The sequence below is a fragment of the Suncus etruscus genome, chromosome 4 (assembly GCF_024139225.1).
Source record: "Suncus etruscus isolate mSunEtr1 chromosome 4, mSunEtr1.pri.cur, whole genome shotgun sequence".
NCBI lineage: Eukaryota > Metazoa > Chordata > Mammalia > Eulipotyphla > Soricidae > Suncus > Suncus etruscus.
The window spans coordinates 76302631-76318576 of NC_064851.1; the positions used below are offsets into that span (position 1 = coordinate 76302631).

General features: G+C 39.5%; 2 protein-coding genes across 2 annotated transcripts in view; one reads left to right on the plus strand and one right to left on the minus strand.

The window, feature by feature from the left end:
- The window catches only part of RTN4IP1 (reticulon 4 interacting protein 1), a 56480-nt gene extending 42417 nt beyond the window's left edge, over nucleotides 1-14063 (minus strand). The window contains exons 1-4 of the mRNA XM_049771235.1: nucleotides 13549-14063; nucleotides 10686-10837; nucleotides 9113-9181; nucleotides 7890-8014 (exon numbers count right to left, since the gene is read on the minus strand). Of these exons, the coding sequence (XP_049627192.1) occupies nucleotides 7890-8014; nucleotides 9113-9181; nucleotides 10686-10837; nucleotides 13549-13822 (620 nt within the window). The 5' untranslated portion in view covers nucleotides 13823-14063. The remainder of the gene's footprint in view (nucleotides 1-7889; nucleotides 8015-9112; nucleotides 9182-10685; nucleotides 10838-13548) is intronic.
- Nucleotides 14064-14379: 316 nt separating this feature from the next.
- Nucleotides 14380-15946, plus strand: part of QRSL1 (glutaminyl-tRNA amidotransferase subunit QRSL1) — a 42459-nt gene continuing 40892 nt past the window's right edge. The window contains exon 1 of the mRNA XM_049771191.1: nucleotides 14380-14462. Within this exon, the coding sequence (XP_049627148.1) occupies nucleotides 14439-14462 (24 nt within the window). The 5' untranslated portion in view covers nucleotides 14380-14438. The remainder of the gene's footprint in view (nucleotides 14463-15946) is intronic.

Here is a 15946-nt window from a genome sequence, read left to right on the forward strand (position 1 = left end):
ACTTTGAATTTCTTTTAAACAGGAATTGTACTGTTGGTCTTTTTTTTTTTTTATTGAAGGGAAGTACAGAAAATAGTTATACTGCTCATGCATTCTTAAGCTTTAAAATCACATTTGACCTATCATTCATTTCAACTCAATCTCTCAATTCTCCCTAAATTTAAATGAAGTTTCTAAAGTAACAGTGGCATCCTTCCATGACTGAGTCACTCTTTATCTAGCATTTGGGCATCCGTGTTCATTTTTTTTTTCCGTATTCATTTTTTAATGAAGCATGATAGCAACACCATGTAATACATATAAAAATATATAAATCACAGTGCAAAACAGCAGGTGATCTAGAAATGGGGAGTCAGTTTGAAAGATTCCTACATTCTGGCTTAGTCCCAGACGTTCTCTGAATGCCAGTTCTGGGTTCTAATCTCAGCTCTCTCCTATCAGAATCTCTAGGTGAGAATACAAATGAGAATCAGAGGTATACTCCAGGAATCCATAAAAGAGACAAAGATAAAGAGACAGAAAGGCCATGGGAGCTAGTTTACTGGATAAAAGCACATGTATTGTATGTAGAAACCCTGGATTTGAGCCCTGGCATCACATCGTCTCCCAGAACTACCAGATATAACTCCTGAGCACTGTCAGCCATTGTCTAAAAACAAAACAAAACAAGAAAGACACTACAAACTGCTGATTTCAGTCTAAGTTCAGCTAATTATTCATTTCTAAACATTTCTTTTTTTTTATTTGTTTTTTGGGCCACACCCAGTGACGCTCAGGGGTTACTCCTGGCTATGCACCCAGAAATCGCTCCTGGCTTGGGGACCATATGGGATGCCAGGGGATCGAACTGCAGTCCATCCTAGACTAGTGCAGACAGGCAGACGCCTTACCGCTTTCACCACAGCTCCGGCCCCATCATTTCTGAACATTTCTAACACAATAATATATTATCATCTTGATGGCCCCATCAAACTAAGTACTTGTGAGGGGAAAAAATCACAAAAACAATATACCCTTCATTTAGTCCTAAACAAGCAGAACTTAAATCTGGTATATCTTCCATCAATAGAAGCAAATGGTCTTTAAAAATTGATGCTAAAAATATAATCTCTTTTAGCAGTTCACATGCTACTTTTAGATTTAAGGGGAGCTGGGTGGGATGGTGGTGGCATGGAGGGGAATATAGCAAAGAACAAAAAGCTTGGAAAACTGACATCTGAAAATGAGCTAGAAAGGGAATCTGAGGGCCCGGAGAGATAGCATGGCTGCGTTTGCTTTGCAAGCAGCTGGTCCAGGACCTAAGGTGGTTGGTTCGAATCCCGGTGTCCCATATGGTCCCCCGTGCCTGTCAGGAGCTATTTCTGAGCAGACAGCCAGGAGTAACCCCTGAGCACGGCCAGGTGTGGCCCAAAAACCAAAAAAAAAAAAAAAAAAAGGAATCTGAGTTAGTGGAGTAGAGTCCTTATCCAACAAGGGAGGCCTAGATAGGAAGCAGTGAGCATGCCCTCCCTAGTTGGCTCCTTTCTGCTCTCATACTACTCTGTACCACCTTTCAGGACTTCCTCATCAAACACAGCAGGCAAAGTCAGGTTTTCACTTCCTATAAAGACTCCCTAGTGTGAGTATTTCTATGGAATGAATCGGTGTGCTTTTCTCTTAGTATTCTGTCTTTGTTCATAAGAGAGCTTCCAGACTTAAGAAAGTACAAGGGGTGGGGGGATAATACACTACCACCTAGGGCTCCTTAATCTACAAGGGCATCCCTGAGAGAGATGTCCTTCCACTCAATCTATTTGTGAGGAGATGCATTTATGGAAAGTAGAAAGGTATGCAGAAGAAGGGATCAGAATCTGCTACCCCCAAATATACTACTTCCACAGAAGGATTATTTGGGGGCTGAGTCAGGGGGAGGCAAGCAAGCAGTCAAGTTTAAAAAATACCTCTTGGGCCAGGGATGCAGCTCAAGAAGAAGTGGATGTGCCCTGTTTAGTGCACAGCCCTGGGTGAGCCACTGGCACTACCTGGCCTACAGAGCTCTGAAGGGTGTGCCCCCACAATAATAAAAATAAATAAAAATTCTCCCCATATTTGCGTAAAAGGAGCACATACATTTACAAAGTTGTCATCCTGTTACGAGGAAGAACAAAGAGTAATTTGCTTTAGAGCTTTATAATCAGAGAAGTCACAAATGCAAGGGTCACATGCAAACAATAAACTTGACTCATGTACCCATGTCAGCCCTTCTCTTCCTGGAATATTCTCCTCCCAGGGTTTCTTCCTGACATACTCCTCTCTTCTGTCTGTAGAGTCAATATTTAAGCCTGATTTCTAAGCCACCTCTTTGAACTACTCATGTACTTTGGGGTTTGAGGCCACACCAGGTGATGCTCCTGGGTCTGTTAAGGAATCACTTCTGGTGAAACTCAGGAGACTATGGTGCCAGGATCAGATGTGTGCAGGGCAAGCCATATCTGCTGTATTATTCCTCCAGTTCACTATTCACATTTTTATTCAGGTGTCTTCTATGTATATGTGGGGTAGAAGACTTACAAACCTCTTTTGCCTTGCTCATTTTTCTTATTACAAGGGTCTCAGCAGAGTAACGAGGAGAGGAATAAAATTATAATTCCTCCCTTGCTAAGCACTGTTGAGATGGTTCCTTTTTCCATTCTTCCACTATCCTCCTCTCTTGTCTGGTGAGACATGGAGAAAAAAAAATTTGGTTTGAAAAAATGTTTGCTTTGGGTTTAGTGGGTTTAGTGAAATAGCATAGTTCAGGGATCATTATGGGAAAGTTTTCTGTTTTAAGATTCACTTTTATTTATTTATTTTTGGTCACACCCAGTGGCACTCAGGGGTTACTCTTGCTCTGCACTCAGAAATCACTTCTGGCAGGCTTGGGGGACCACATAGGATTGTGCCTGGCCATGTGTAAGTCAAATGCCCTACCCATTGTGCTGGCCCCTAAGATTCACTTTTAGGAATATTCCTACTTTACAGTTAGTCAACAAACCAAGGCATCATTGGGTTTTATTATGAGGAGACTCTTATAGTACCTACCTATTATGTGAGCAGTGAAAGAACCATAGTTAAGCATTCAAATTAAGAGATGTGTAAAAATTTACAACAAACCATTAGTGGAGAGAACAAAAACAAACTCGTTGATGAGAGATATCAGTTAAAATGCAAAAGCTTTTTAAGCTGCATGAAAAAGACTTAAAATCTTAGCACTTCAATATTAAAGGTACTTGGAAGAACGTTTTCCCAAACGTGACAAAATCTTGCTTTTTACATAACATGACCAAGGGAAGGAGCTGTTTGTGGAAGAGGGAGGACAGAGTTTGGGAATGGGATTGGGTTTGGGCTTAAGACAAATCATAGTTAACTGAGACCTGACATTGAGAATATAGAAGAAATGTCAGGGTGGTTGTGGGCTTATATTGTGCGAGTTAGGTTTCAGATTCAAAGGTGATGTCAACCTGGAACTTACTAGAGAGGTTAGGGATAGAAATGTAGATGGGGAAAGCTCAAAGAATTAGAGCCCACATCTTGCCTACAATAGTCTGATTCTAATCCCTGGGACCATGGGTCCAGCCTGCCCACCCCCCAACCCCCAGCAACATGACATAGCCCTAGTGGTCCTTATAACCAAGCACCAGTAGCTGTAGACCCTGTTGCCCATGGGCAATACTGGCTACTATATAACCTTGACATCCAAGTACCACTGAAGTGGCACCCCAGTTGCCCTCAGTCCCAGAGAGCCTGGAAAGCACAACATAGCTGAGCCCAAATGCCCACCCCTCTAACCCTGAGGGCTGAGCACCACAAGGAATGACTACTATATCATCTTCACTTCCAAAGGGAAAAGCAACCTAGATCTGCAAGTGACCGCAATAGAAATATAAACACCTGGGGCTGGAGTGATAGCACAGTGGGTAGGGTGTCTGTACTGCACACGACCACCCAGGTTCAATCTCCAGCATCCCATATGGTCCCCTAAGCCTGCCAGGAATGATTTCTGAGCACAGAGGCAGGAATAACCCCTGAGCTCCACAGGTGGTGGAGGTGGGGGGAACTGAGAAGTAGTACTAGAGTTAAGGTCTAATCCCAAACACCACAAACGATCCCTTGAGTACATCTAGGCGTGATTCTGGAGCACAGAGCTAGGAGTACTCCCTGAGCACAAGTGGATATGCCCTTCCACAAAAAAACCAACAAACTTATATTCTTTGTTATAGCCCCTAAGCTATTCATGTATTCTTCATGAATATATCATGAAGAAACTATGGATAAGCCAGTAACCAGTACAGTATTTCATTGGGAAGTTTCTAGTAATACCTAAGTGCAGACAAAATTTTAGATGGCAATATTAAATCAATATTAATAATATATAATATATTATAACATAATAAATATTTATCAATATTGAATTATCTCCTGTCCCATCGATGCCCAGTTGTTACAGAAATATGACTATATAATGAAAGTAATATGTAAATAGTATTGAGCTCTTGGAAAATCATTTTAAAAATTTGTTTGTTATAAAAAAACCTTATAAAATCTTCAAAGTGCTTATATGATTGTTAGTTTGTTTTTACTAACTTGTTAGAAAAAAAAGACTCTTGGATAACTAACACTGATCTCCCTACACAGACTAAATGATAATTAAGATCATATTATAATGATAAAAAATATAAAAATATTTTTGTAAGGTTGTTAACTAAGATAACTCATTAGAAAAATATTTTTGCTCACAGAAATTTAATTTAAACAAAATGTTTGACCAAAATGGTAGCATCAAGAAAGACAAGTCCAAAAACTTAAAAAAACAGAGTTGATCTTTAGCCTACACTCTCCTTTCAGAAAGACAGTTCTTAGCCTAATTACATGCTCAATAGGCTCAATGAAAGAGTACTTGTATGTGTGAGGTCCTGATGTTAAAGTTTGATTGCAGGCATTGCATGGTTATGAGAGCACCACCAGATGTGACCCCAGAATGCCAGAACCATGAGTGATCCCTGAGCACTGCCAGCAAAGGACCAAAAGATAAATGGGATGGGAAGTTCCATAATACAATACATTAATAGCACAGTGTGAGGCTTCACATCAGGAGTACAGAATAAAAAATAGATACTTAATCTGCATAATCCATACTAACAAAAAAATAGAAAATTTTACCAAAATTTATCCTATACCTCTCAAAAAAATTCCTATTCTATGCTGGTGGGAATGCTGACTGATCCAACCTTTTTTTTTTTTGTAAAACAATATGGACATTCCTCAAAAAAAAAAAAAAAACAACAACTAGATATTGAGTGCCCAATGATGCAGCTATACTGCTCCTGGGAATATACCCTAGGGGCCCAAATCACAGTGCAAAAAAGACATCTGCACTCCTATTTTCATTGCAGAACTATTCACAATAGCCAGAATCTAAAAACAACAAAAGTACCCAAGAACAGATAAGTGGATAAAGAAACTGTAGTACAGCTACATATTGGAATACTATGCAGCTATTAGGGAAATGAAATCATAAAATTTGCTTATACAGGATGGATATGGAGACTATTATGTTGAGGGAAGTAAGTCAGAGGGAAAGGAATAGACTTAGAATGTTGGATGGCACTTATTTGTAGGATATAAAAAAGGGGGGTAATATGGTAATAATGCCCAAAGACAATAGAGAAGAGGGCCAGGAAGATTAATCCTCGGTAGGAGTAGTCACATCAAAAGGAGCTTGTCACAAAGAGCAGGGGAATGTAGTTAGGGCAGAGAATAAAACTCTATGATAGCAATAATTGGAAATTATCATTCTAGACAAGAACTGGGTGTTGAAAGGAGGTAAAGTAATATTCATAACAATACTGAAAATCAGTGTCCACAAAAGAGAAAAGAACTGGAAGTTCCAGCTCACCACAGGAAGCTCACCACAAAGAGTGATGAGTTTAGAGAAATAACTACATTTTGAACTTTCCTAATAATGAGAATGTATGAGGGAAATGGAGAGCCTGTTTAGAGTACAGGCGGGGGTCGGGTGGGGAGGTGAGAGACTTGGGACATTGGTGATGGGAATGTTGCACTGGTGATGGGGGGTGTTCTTTACATGACTGAAACCCAAACACAATCATGTATGTAATCAAGCTGTTTTAATTAAAAAAAAAAAAAAAAAAGAAAATCAGTGTCCAAAAGGGAAATAGAGACAGAGACAAGAAAACTGCCTGCCATATAGGCAGGTAGAGGGAAGGGCAGAGGAGAGAACGAGAAGGAAATTGAGGACACTGGTGGCAGGAAATGTCCAAAGGGGGACATCCTCTTTCGGGGCCAGAGAGATAGCATGGAGGTAAAGCATTTGCCCTGCATGCAGAAGGTCGGTGGTTCAAATTGGTGGTTTGAATCCCATGTGGTCCCCTGAGCCTGCCAGGAGCGATTTCTGAGCATAGAGCCAGGAGTAACCCCTGAGCGCTGGGTGTGACCCAAAAATCAAAAGAAAATTTTTTTTTCTCTTTCTAAATATGTGGGGATTTTTAGAATCACATCCAGCTATGCTTAGGGCTTACTTATAGTTCTGTGCTCAAGGATCACTCCCAACAGTACTTGGTGGTAGGGGTGGGATATACGCAGTGCCAGGGATTGGATCAGGAACAGCCACATGCAAGGAAAATGCCTTAATCCCTCTATATCTTGCCAGTCCTCAAAAAATAAATTCTTGTAACTAGTTTCTCACCAAAAAAAAAAAATCAGTTTTCTCTATTATGCTAAATTTATAAACTACAAAGACTATAATTCTCAGTGTTTCTAATAGCAACTCCATGTATTGAGTATCTAAATATACCACACCCACACATGCATGTCTCTGGTTTTCTGAATTAACCCTAAAAAACAAGTCACAGAAGTGAAGTGACTATGGTCACCTAGATACACATCAACACCATCTGGACATGAATTCAATACATCAAAGATATTCCTACTCACTATACTGTCACTGCCTCAAATATACATATATTCAAAGCCATGAAGCACTAGAATGGACCTAAAGAATATCAACACTCAGTCAAAAAGAACTCAAGCATATTCAACAGTGTTCTATATTTTCTCCATATCTAGTTTTCCCAGAAGCATATCTAGCTTAGGATAATGACTAGTAGAGGCAAAAAGAGCACCTGGGCATTGTTCTTTACACACTATATGAGTGACTCTTCACATTTTTAGGAATTTGATAAATGTTATAGGCTCTTCCCCAGAGAGTCACATACATAACTTTGCACAATTTTATTAATATTAAATATTTTGGTTTGGAATCCACACCTTCAGTTTAGAAGAACACAGGGTTTGCTCCTGATCATATGCTCTGGGATCATTCTGGTCATGAGTGGAAGATAATATGTGTCCAACTGCAAGGCAAGCAACTTACTATATGCTATCTCTCCAACTGGAATTTTGCACTATTTTACAATCTAACTACACAATTAAAATCTTTCGTTCCTATTTGACTGGACTAAGTATTAACAGAATGAAGCTTAAAAGTCCAAAGTGATGGAGCTGGAGTGATAGCACAGCGGTAGGGCATTTGCCTTGCATACGGCCGACTCTGGACGGACTCTAGTTTGATTCTCAGCATCCCATATGGTCCCCCAAGCCTGACAGGACGGACTTCTGAGTGTAGAGCCAGGAATAACCCTTGAGCATCGCTGGGTGTGACCCAAAAACAAAACAAACAAAAAGTCCAAAGTGACACAAAGTGAGTCCTTTGGCAACTGTTTAATGTGCTGATGTAACTGCTCTTCTCCTATATGACCCTTGTTTACTTCTTCTGACAAACTGAGTAAAATGAAGAAAATGTCCAAGCTATCATTCTATCATGAATTTATATAAAATACATAAATACTTACCGTTTTCCAAGGCAATTCTTGTCATCCAGGCCACCAATCTTGTTGATGGCTGACCAGGCTGTGAGAGCGACATATGGCAATGAGGCAGCTTGAGTGTGAGTGAGTGATCTGGGCTTGAGGGAGACCTCAATTTGGAAACAATAAGTGATGTCAAAATAAAAGATGACTTGTAAACTCATGAACACAATTACATATTTCTATACACAAATCCAATAGCTTTCAGAGGTAAGTCTGTAAGACTATGCAGGTTTAGCATTTATTAATATAGTAACTCAATATTTGCCCTAAGGAATATTCTCCAAATGATCAATCTGCAACAGAGGCTCAGTAATATTTTATAGGCTATATTATCAGATACAGTTCCTCCATGCTTCACAAAAAAGACTACATTCAATAATTCCATTAGTCCTGGCCATACCTAGAAATAAATCCAAATAAAACCCAAGCCCTCATAAAGACAATCTAATTTGTTTCTAAGATCAGCTGTTTCCTTTGCTCCCATTTACTGGAAGGTAATCTTTCCAGACTTCTCTAATCTCAGTTAATACCCACTTTTTTTTCTTCCTACCCTCCCTTCTGTAGACAATTTCCTGAATGTTAACCTCCTTCCCACTATTCAAGTTGCCAGGCTTCCTGAATGTATTTGATTAGACTCCTGTTTTTCAAATTATTTCCAACAGTTTTATATGGCCGTGCTTCTATTTAAGATTAATCACTATGGGCCCGGAGAGATAGCACAGCGGCGTTTGCCTTGCAAGCAGCCGATCCAGGACCAAAGGTGGTTGGTTTGAATCCTGGTGTCCAATATGGTCCTCCGTGGCTGCCAGGAGCTATTTCTGAGCACACAGCCAGGAGTAACCCCTGAGCACCGCCGGGTGTGGCCCAAAAAAACAAAAACAAAAAACAAAAAAAAAGATTAATCACTATGCTTCATTTGAATACTTGGTCCCACCTATTTGTACAGGGTGAAAATCAAAAGCATAGTCAAATTTCTAGTTTTCACTACAAATCCCTGCTCTACCAGCCAAAGACCAGCACTTTAACAGCTTGTGTTATTAAACAGCCTTAAATACTTTTTTAATCTTTCAAAAATTTGTCTTAGCTTTTTCAAAACTATCCACAAAACATGAAGCCAACCTGTAAAAATAAGCAGTTCTTTGAGAAATATTTGTTAGTCTTTGTTTTTATTTTCTAAGAGCATTTCAGCAGGACTGGTGAGTTACCTCATTCCCACCAACAACAACAAACTCTGAGAGAGTGCCTTGTTTCCAGGGAGGCACTGCGGCCCAGACCTGCAACACATAACCATGACATCTTCATTAGAAAAAGGTATTTTTTAGCTCAGGGTGTTCTTAAATACATACCTTACTCTGCAACAAAAAGCAGAAGTAAACAACACCTCCAACAGAAGAGTTTTCTCTTCAAAAAATGACATCATATAGTTTTAGATATAACACTTCAAGCCACATTGGAAGCAGATGCAAATGCTAGTTACCCAGCTGCACTTACTAGTTACTTAGATCAGGGCTTCTTAATCTTTTCCCACTCATGATCACTTTTTGGCCAGACAAATGTCACATGGGCCAGTGTTATCAGAAATGCCTTAAAATCATGAACCATTTGATTCTGAATTTTGGGTTGTTGTACCTTCTGAAAATTTTGGCTGTTCACAAAATTTTCATGATCCCAAGCCCCACACATACCCCCATTCAGTTATGTAAGCTCACATGGGATCACAAGCCCCATTTAAGAAGCTAGGACTCAGGATACCTAAGGAACACTATCTCTGGTGGCCAGGGATGTGGTTCAAGTGAAAGCACATGCCATGCACATGTGAGGCTTTGGTGTCCAGTTCCCAAGAGCTCTGAACCTTCCAATGTCACCAGAGGTAGGTAGCACCCTTATGAGTTTAGTTCATTCTTTTGCTATCAAAGTTCAAAATGACAAATGGTAGATGATTATACTAAAATTCTACTGATTTTTTTTTTTTTTTTGGTTTTTCGGCAACACCTGGTAGTGCTTAGGGGTTACTTCTGGCTCTGTGCTCAGAAATAACTCCTGGCAGGCTTGGGAGACTATCAGGGATGCCAAGGATCGAACCCAGGTCAACCATGTGCAAGGCCGTGCTATCACTCCAACCCCAAACTCTACTGATTTTAAAACAATCTAATTCATAAGGTACAAACTGCCAATCAAAGACTCATTCAAGATAAAAACTCAGTACCAATCCTATATATTTTACAAGTTTTTGATTCTTACCCACTAGACAGAGAAAATTCAAGTATAGTTATTGTTTGGAGCTATTTATGAGAAATGTAACAAGAGAACCAACAAAATAAAGGCTCTTATCAAAGCTCACAATAGCTGATGGATGGAGGAGATGGCTCTGAAGGCCACCTGCACACCTTTGCAGGTAGGAGCGTAAGTTCAATCCCCAGAACCATGTAGTCCCCAGAGCATGACCAAGTACAGCCCCAAAACAAAACAAAAAAACCATAAATGTATCTCTTGAAAAAATAAATGAAGTTGAAAAAGTGATATAGGATATATTTCTTTTTTCTTTTTTGGTTTTTGGTGCTCAGGGGTTACTCCTGGCTGTCTGTTCAGAAATAGCTCCTGGCAGGCACGGAGACCATATGGGACACCGGGATTCGAACCAACCACCTTAGGTCCTGGATCGGCTACTTGCAAGGCAAACGCCGCTGTGCTATCTCTCCAGGGTGATGTATTTCTAAACTAACAAGAAAGACAAACATTGCACACTTAGAAAAGAAATTGTGGCATTTCACAACTCACCTCATCTCCAGGTTTGAAATATTTCACATCAAGTCCACATTCCATTACTACACCAGACACATCACGGCCCAGAGTCAAGGGAAATTCTCCTCCTTTGGTTTTAATGTGTAAAGGATCACGTTTCATATTTAAAGCTGTAGCTCCATATCCACCTATAAAATACAGTTTATCAGTTTTCTCCAAAAGAATGGGCTACCATAAAAACTATATCTGGGTTATAGGTCAGGTAAAATTCTAGATTTGCAAGATGAAGACTATGAAGTAGGGGCCGGAGCGATAGCAACATGGTAGGGCGTTTGCCTTGCATGTGGCTTCCCAGGACAGACCTCAGTTCAATCCCTGGCTTTCCATATAATCAGGAATGATTTCTGAGCACATAGCTAGGAGTAGTCCCTGAGTGTCACTGGGTGTGGCCCAAAAAAAAAAAAAAAAAAGAAGACTATGAAGTAATCCCCCTTAAAAATACTAGCAAGCAAGAAAGCAAAAGGCAATGGCTGTTATTCTCATCAAAGAAAATTACTTGGGCGTCTGAGAGAAGCACTAATACATTAACATATTTAATTTTTATTAGAATTGTGCTTAAAGAGCACAGGCTTTGCATGCAGAATTCCCAGATTAAATACCTGGCACTCCATGGTCTCCTCAACATCACCCCGAATAACCCGAGCAATAAACTGAGAAAAGCCCATAAGCAAAAGAAAAGAAAAAGAACCTAACTTTATTGTCCATTGTCTCTCATCTCCTTGTTAAAGGTTACCATGATACTATAGCATCATGCCATGGCCATATTATACTTTAGTTTCAAGATGCCCATTTAATCACTTTTATGATTTATAATTTTATGAAAACATCTGACTTCATCTTTCAAAATAAAATACATGTGTTAATTCTCAGTAATGGGAATTACTGCTTCCTACAATATAATATTTTGCTCATTTGATTACTCCAAGTAACTATCTCAGATTATTTCAGATACCTTTTGAAACAGTGAAGCATATCCAAAGAACACATGAGCAGAAAAGAGAGCAACTCACATAATCAAATCATTTAAGAGATATCTCAAGAAATAAAACAAAACAAAAAAACCTGCCATACACACACACATACACACACACACACACACACACACACACACACACACACACACACACCTTTTTTAAAATTGGATTTTTTTAAATCTCTTATCTTTTCCATTGAAGTTTCCGCCTTTTTTCTTAGAACCTTGGAACACGGATTACTTTATTTTCCCGCATATTCCCTCATTTTTCTATAAAACTATAAAGAAATGATCAAAGAAAAGCCAAGTGATCTTGGAATATCCAAGCCAAAGTCAATGATAATAGAACCAAGGGACCTAAACTCTAACAATCAAAACTTTAAAGGGACCAGTGATACTGACAAGCCAGGGGCAAAAAGTGGTGGTCTAAGATGCACTCGGGGCCATTGGAGAAGATTAGCACTGGTGATGGGAAGGGCCCTATTTCATTGTATATCTCAAATTCAACTATGAAGGATTCTCTTCGCTTCAATAAAATAAAATTTAAATTAAAAAAAGCAAAAATAAAAGATACCTCAAGAAATATATAAAAGTAAATGTGTCATAATATCTGCATAGCAACCAAGAAGGTTCAGATCCAGCGACTCTACTAAAATAAAAATGGATAGAACAGAATTGTGCATGTGCATTCAAGGAAATGAAAAAGTTAATATGTCTAAACAAAGACAAAATTAAAAGTTATAGATAAAATACTACATTTAATTTGCAGCCTTATTAAAAGGTAAAATGAGAAAATGACTGAACGATAACAAATGTCAAATACTGAGCCAGTAGCAGTCAAAAGAGTAATAGGGTCTACCTTAAGAGTTTATAAGGAAGGGGGCCGGAGAGATAGGATTGCAGTAGGGCGTTTGCCTTACAAGTGGCCAGCCAACTCAGGAGGGGCATTGATTAGAATCCCAGCATCCCATATGGTCCCCAGTGCCTGCCAGAAGCAATTTCTGAGCACAGAGCCAGGAGTAGCCCCTGAGCACTGCTGAGTGTGGACCCCAAACAAAAACAAACAAAAAGAGTTTACAAAGAAATGGAAAACCTGGACAAAAAGTGAGTCTAAACCTACAACTTACTTTAAACTGTAAAACCTTCATGGTTTATGTAAAAAAATAAAAAAAAGTATAAGTACACTCAACCAGTAGTGGCAATTATAGCCTCAATACAAAAAGAATCAAGTGTGTATTTCATGAGGCAACACAGTAGTTTTGTCCATTTTCAACAGAGCTTTATGGCTATATTAAGTTCAAGTCTTTCCCCCAACCCCTTCCCCAAGCAATGTGTAAGAGCTATTTTTCATATCTGGATGCTCCAATAGAAATATAATACAGGACATAAGCAACAATTTTTTTTTTCTAGCAGGTACTAAAGTACTGTGTCCATATTCTATTCTGCTTTGTCCACTGAGCCAACAAAGGAAGCTCTGAACAGTGAAAAAAACAAATAAAATATAATTATTATAAAAATGCAAATTTTTAACAGATGGAAAACTAGATCACACCTCCAAACCTTGCAAAAATATCTCTAAATTTCCAGGAGTGGAGACCAGAAAATTAGTTGTAGACACAACCTCCACAAGTTAAAGGAAATACTTCAAATTTGTCTTGTAAAAGATTAAAGTCTACCATGAATACTGCAATTTCAAAACTTTGGTTAATAACATTTGAGAAATTGTCAAAACTAAAACAACTAATTTATTCTCACCAAATAAATGAAAACAATTAACAATGTTTTTTTTTTTTAAATGATTAAAATTTCTGGTGCAATTCTCTTGAGAACTCTTAAGAAGGGGAAAAATGTCTTTCAAACACTTACTTCTCATATTAACATCTATAGGGTTTACACTGGCAGCGTGAACTTTTATAATGACTTCATTTGGATAGTGTATGATAGGTATCATCATGTTCTTCGTAAATCGAAGCACTTCATTCTTCCCATATTTATCAATCACCCAAGCAGGCATGACAGTACACCTTGGGGAAGTAGTACAAATCTTTCTAATGGAAGGATTTTGTATAATATGACTTCTCCAAAAGCAAGCCATGGAGCATGCATTCCTCTTAAGCACACAGATCTTCAGAAATTCCATCGTAAGGCCGTGATTGAATTGAGTGTTCCTATTCAAAACGGCCCTTGAACTGAATTCAGCAAACTCTCACCCTTGACTTTGGATGCCAAATCCTGCCAAACACACTAATACAATTTCGAAGCTGAGACTTCAACAAGGTTAACCCCATGGAGCATGGAATGGGAGAGAAAAGGGAATTATTCTGCTCTTAGTATTAAAAATGTCCCAGTGGATATTCTAATAAGCACTGGGCCCATTCTCCTTTACGCTTCCTTTAAAAAAAATAAAAATAAAAGGCAAACACCCTAGACCCCCCTCCCCACTAGTCTGCCCTCTGTGGGGTGGAAGCCAACTCCTCTCCCGACCCCACGCCCCAAAGAACCAGAAGTTCTCGGACTCCCGCCAGGACCCCAGCCGTGGACTCTTCGAACGCCTCGCTCTCCTCGTCGCGGGCGGTGCCTAAAGTCGTCAGCCAATCGCATGCAAGGATCATTTGGACTTCGACCAATCGGAGGCGTCGATGCTGGAGGGTGCTCTGACCATCAAAGATGGCTGCGCCCATGTATTGCCGGTAGCATCTGATGACCTTTCTGATTTCTTTTTTGTCCCCTGGTCCCTGCGGCCGAACACGAAGATCATGTTGGGTCGGACACTTCGCGAAGTGAGTGGAATTGGCTCCTGGGGGCCCCAGGGTGGGCAGAGGGGTTCAGGGAGCCCGGGTACTCCTCCCTTCATGCTCAGCCACGCGTGTCGTGCACCGTAACTGGGTGAAGGTTTGTGTTTTTTTGGAACGTTTGCCACCTAAGCAATAGCCACCTTACTGGTTCTAAAGGGAAAACCCCAGCAAGGGCGGCCTGCACAGTGTTGCTGTTAGATGGAAGTGTACTTCCCGGGTGTTTCTGGGGCTTGGAGTTAAAGCTCCTATTCAGCTCTGAAGAAACGCTGCTGTTTTCTGACTGACACCAAAAACAGTTCTCCATAAGAGCCCGGGAAGTATTTAGCAAAACCCTAAGAAGCAATTTTAATTTTTCTTCAGTCCTGGATATATTCGGTCTCCAGATTTCAACCAACTCCAAAATACCAATCATTCCCTGACCAGTGTCTTCCTTTTGTAGGCGTCATTCATTATGTCTCAAGGCTCTTTATCTTTTCCAAATGTTTTATAAGCACCACAAACTCTTTATTTTATCAACGTAGACTTTATCAGTGTCACCTCTTTGTCACTCCATCATCATCTTAAAAAACTAAGTCTGATTTCTAAAATGTACTATGCTTTAAAAAAAAATATGTGTACGGTTGTGTCAAAAATGCAATCTCCAGCCTTTTTATATGCCAAACTCGTGCTCTACCACTGAACTCCATGCAGTCTGACCCTTAATCTCTTTATAATGGTGCAGCTGATATCTCATTTGCTCTTACCTACATCTTAATCTTTCATATCCCATAACCCAGTAACCCCTACTTTATAATTATATCCGGAATATATCTGCCCACCCTTCATGTTGCTAGGGCTTTAATTCAAGTTTTCTTGTTTTCTGACTCAGATCTCTCAAACGTGTAAGTGACTGCAAGCCCAGTGCTATCAGAATCACTTTGGACCTTGGCTTTTGGTCCGCTCTGGCTGATCTGTTTGGTATGGCCCAAAACATACAGTTCGATGTCATTTTTCAACTTAGGATAGTGTGAAAGCAATATGTAGTCAGTAGGTACTTTCCTTCACATGTTGAATTTTGATCTTTTCTCAAGCTTCCAATTTACAGTCTAATACTCTTGCATGCTAGTAAGCAACTGCTTTCTTAAGTCAGCCACAGGACTAGGAAGGTAAACCTCCTCACTGTTCTCTAGTGTCAGCAGAAGGAAGAAATGGATCAACCTATTGTCATAGCATCCCCTCATTCAGCAATTAAGTTTAGTTTAACCCAAAGATCCTTTAGGTTAATTAATTTTATATTAATAGTGCAAACCCATACAACCACTTATTTCTCATTTTCATTACAGTACTCAATAAATTCACTGACGTACAGCACTTTACTATAATTTAAGCTTTGTGTCAGATTATTTTGCCCAACTGTAAATTGATGTTCTAAGTTTAGTGAAGGTAGGCTGTATTAAGCAATAATGTTTGATAGGTTGGGTATGTTAATT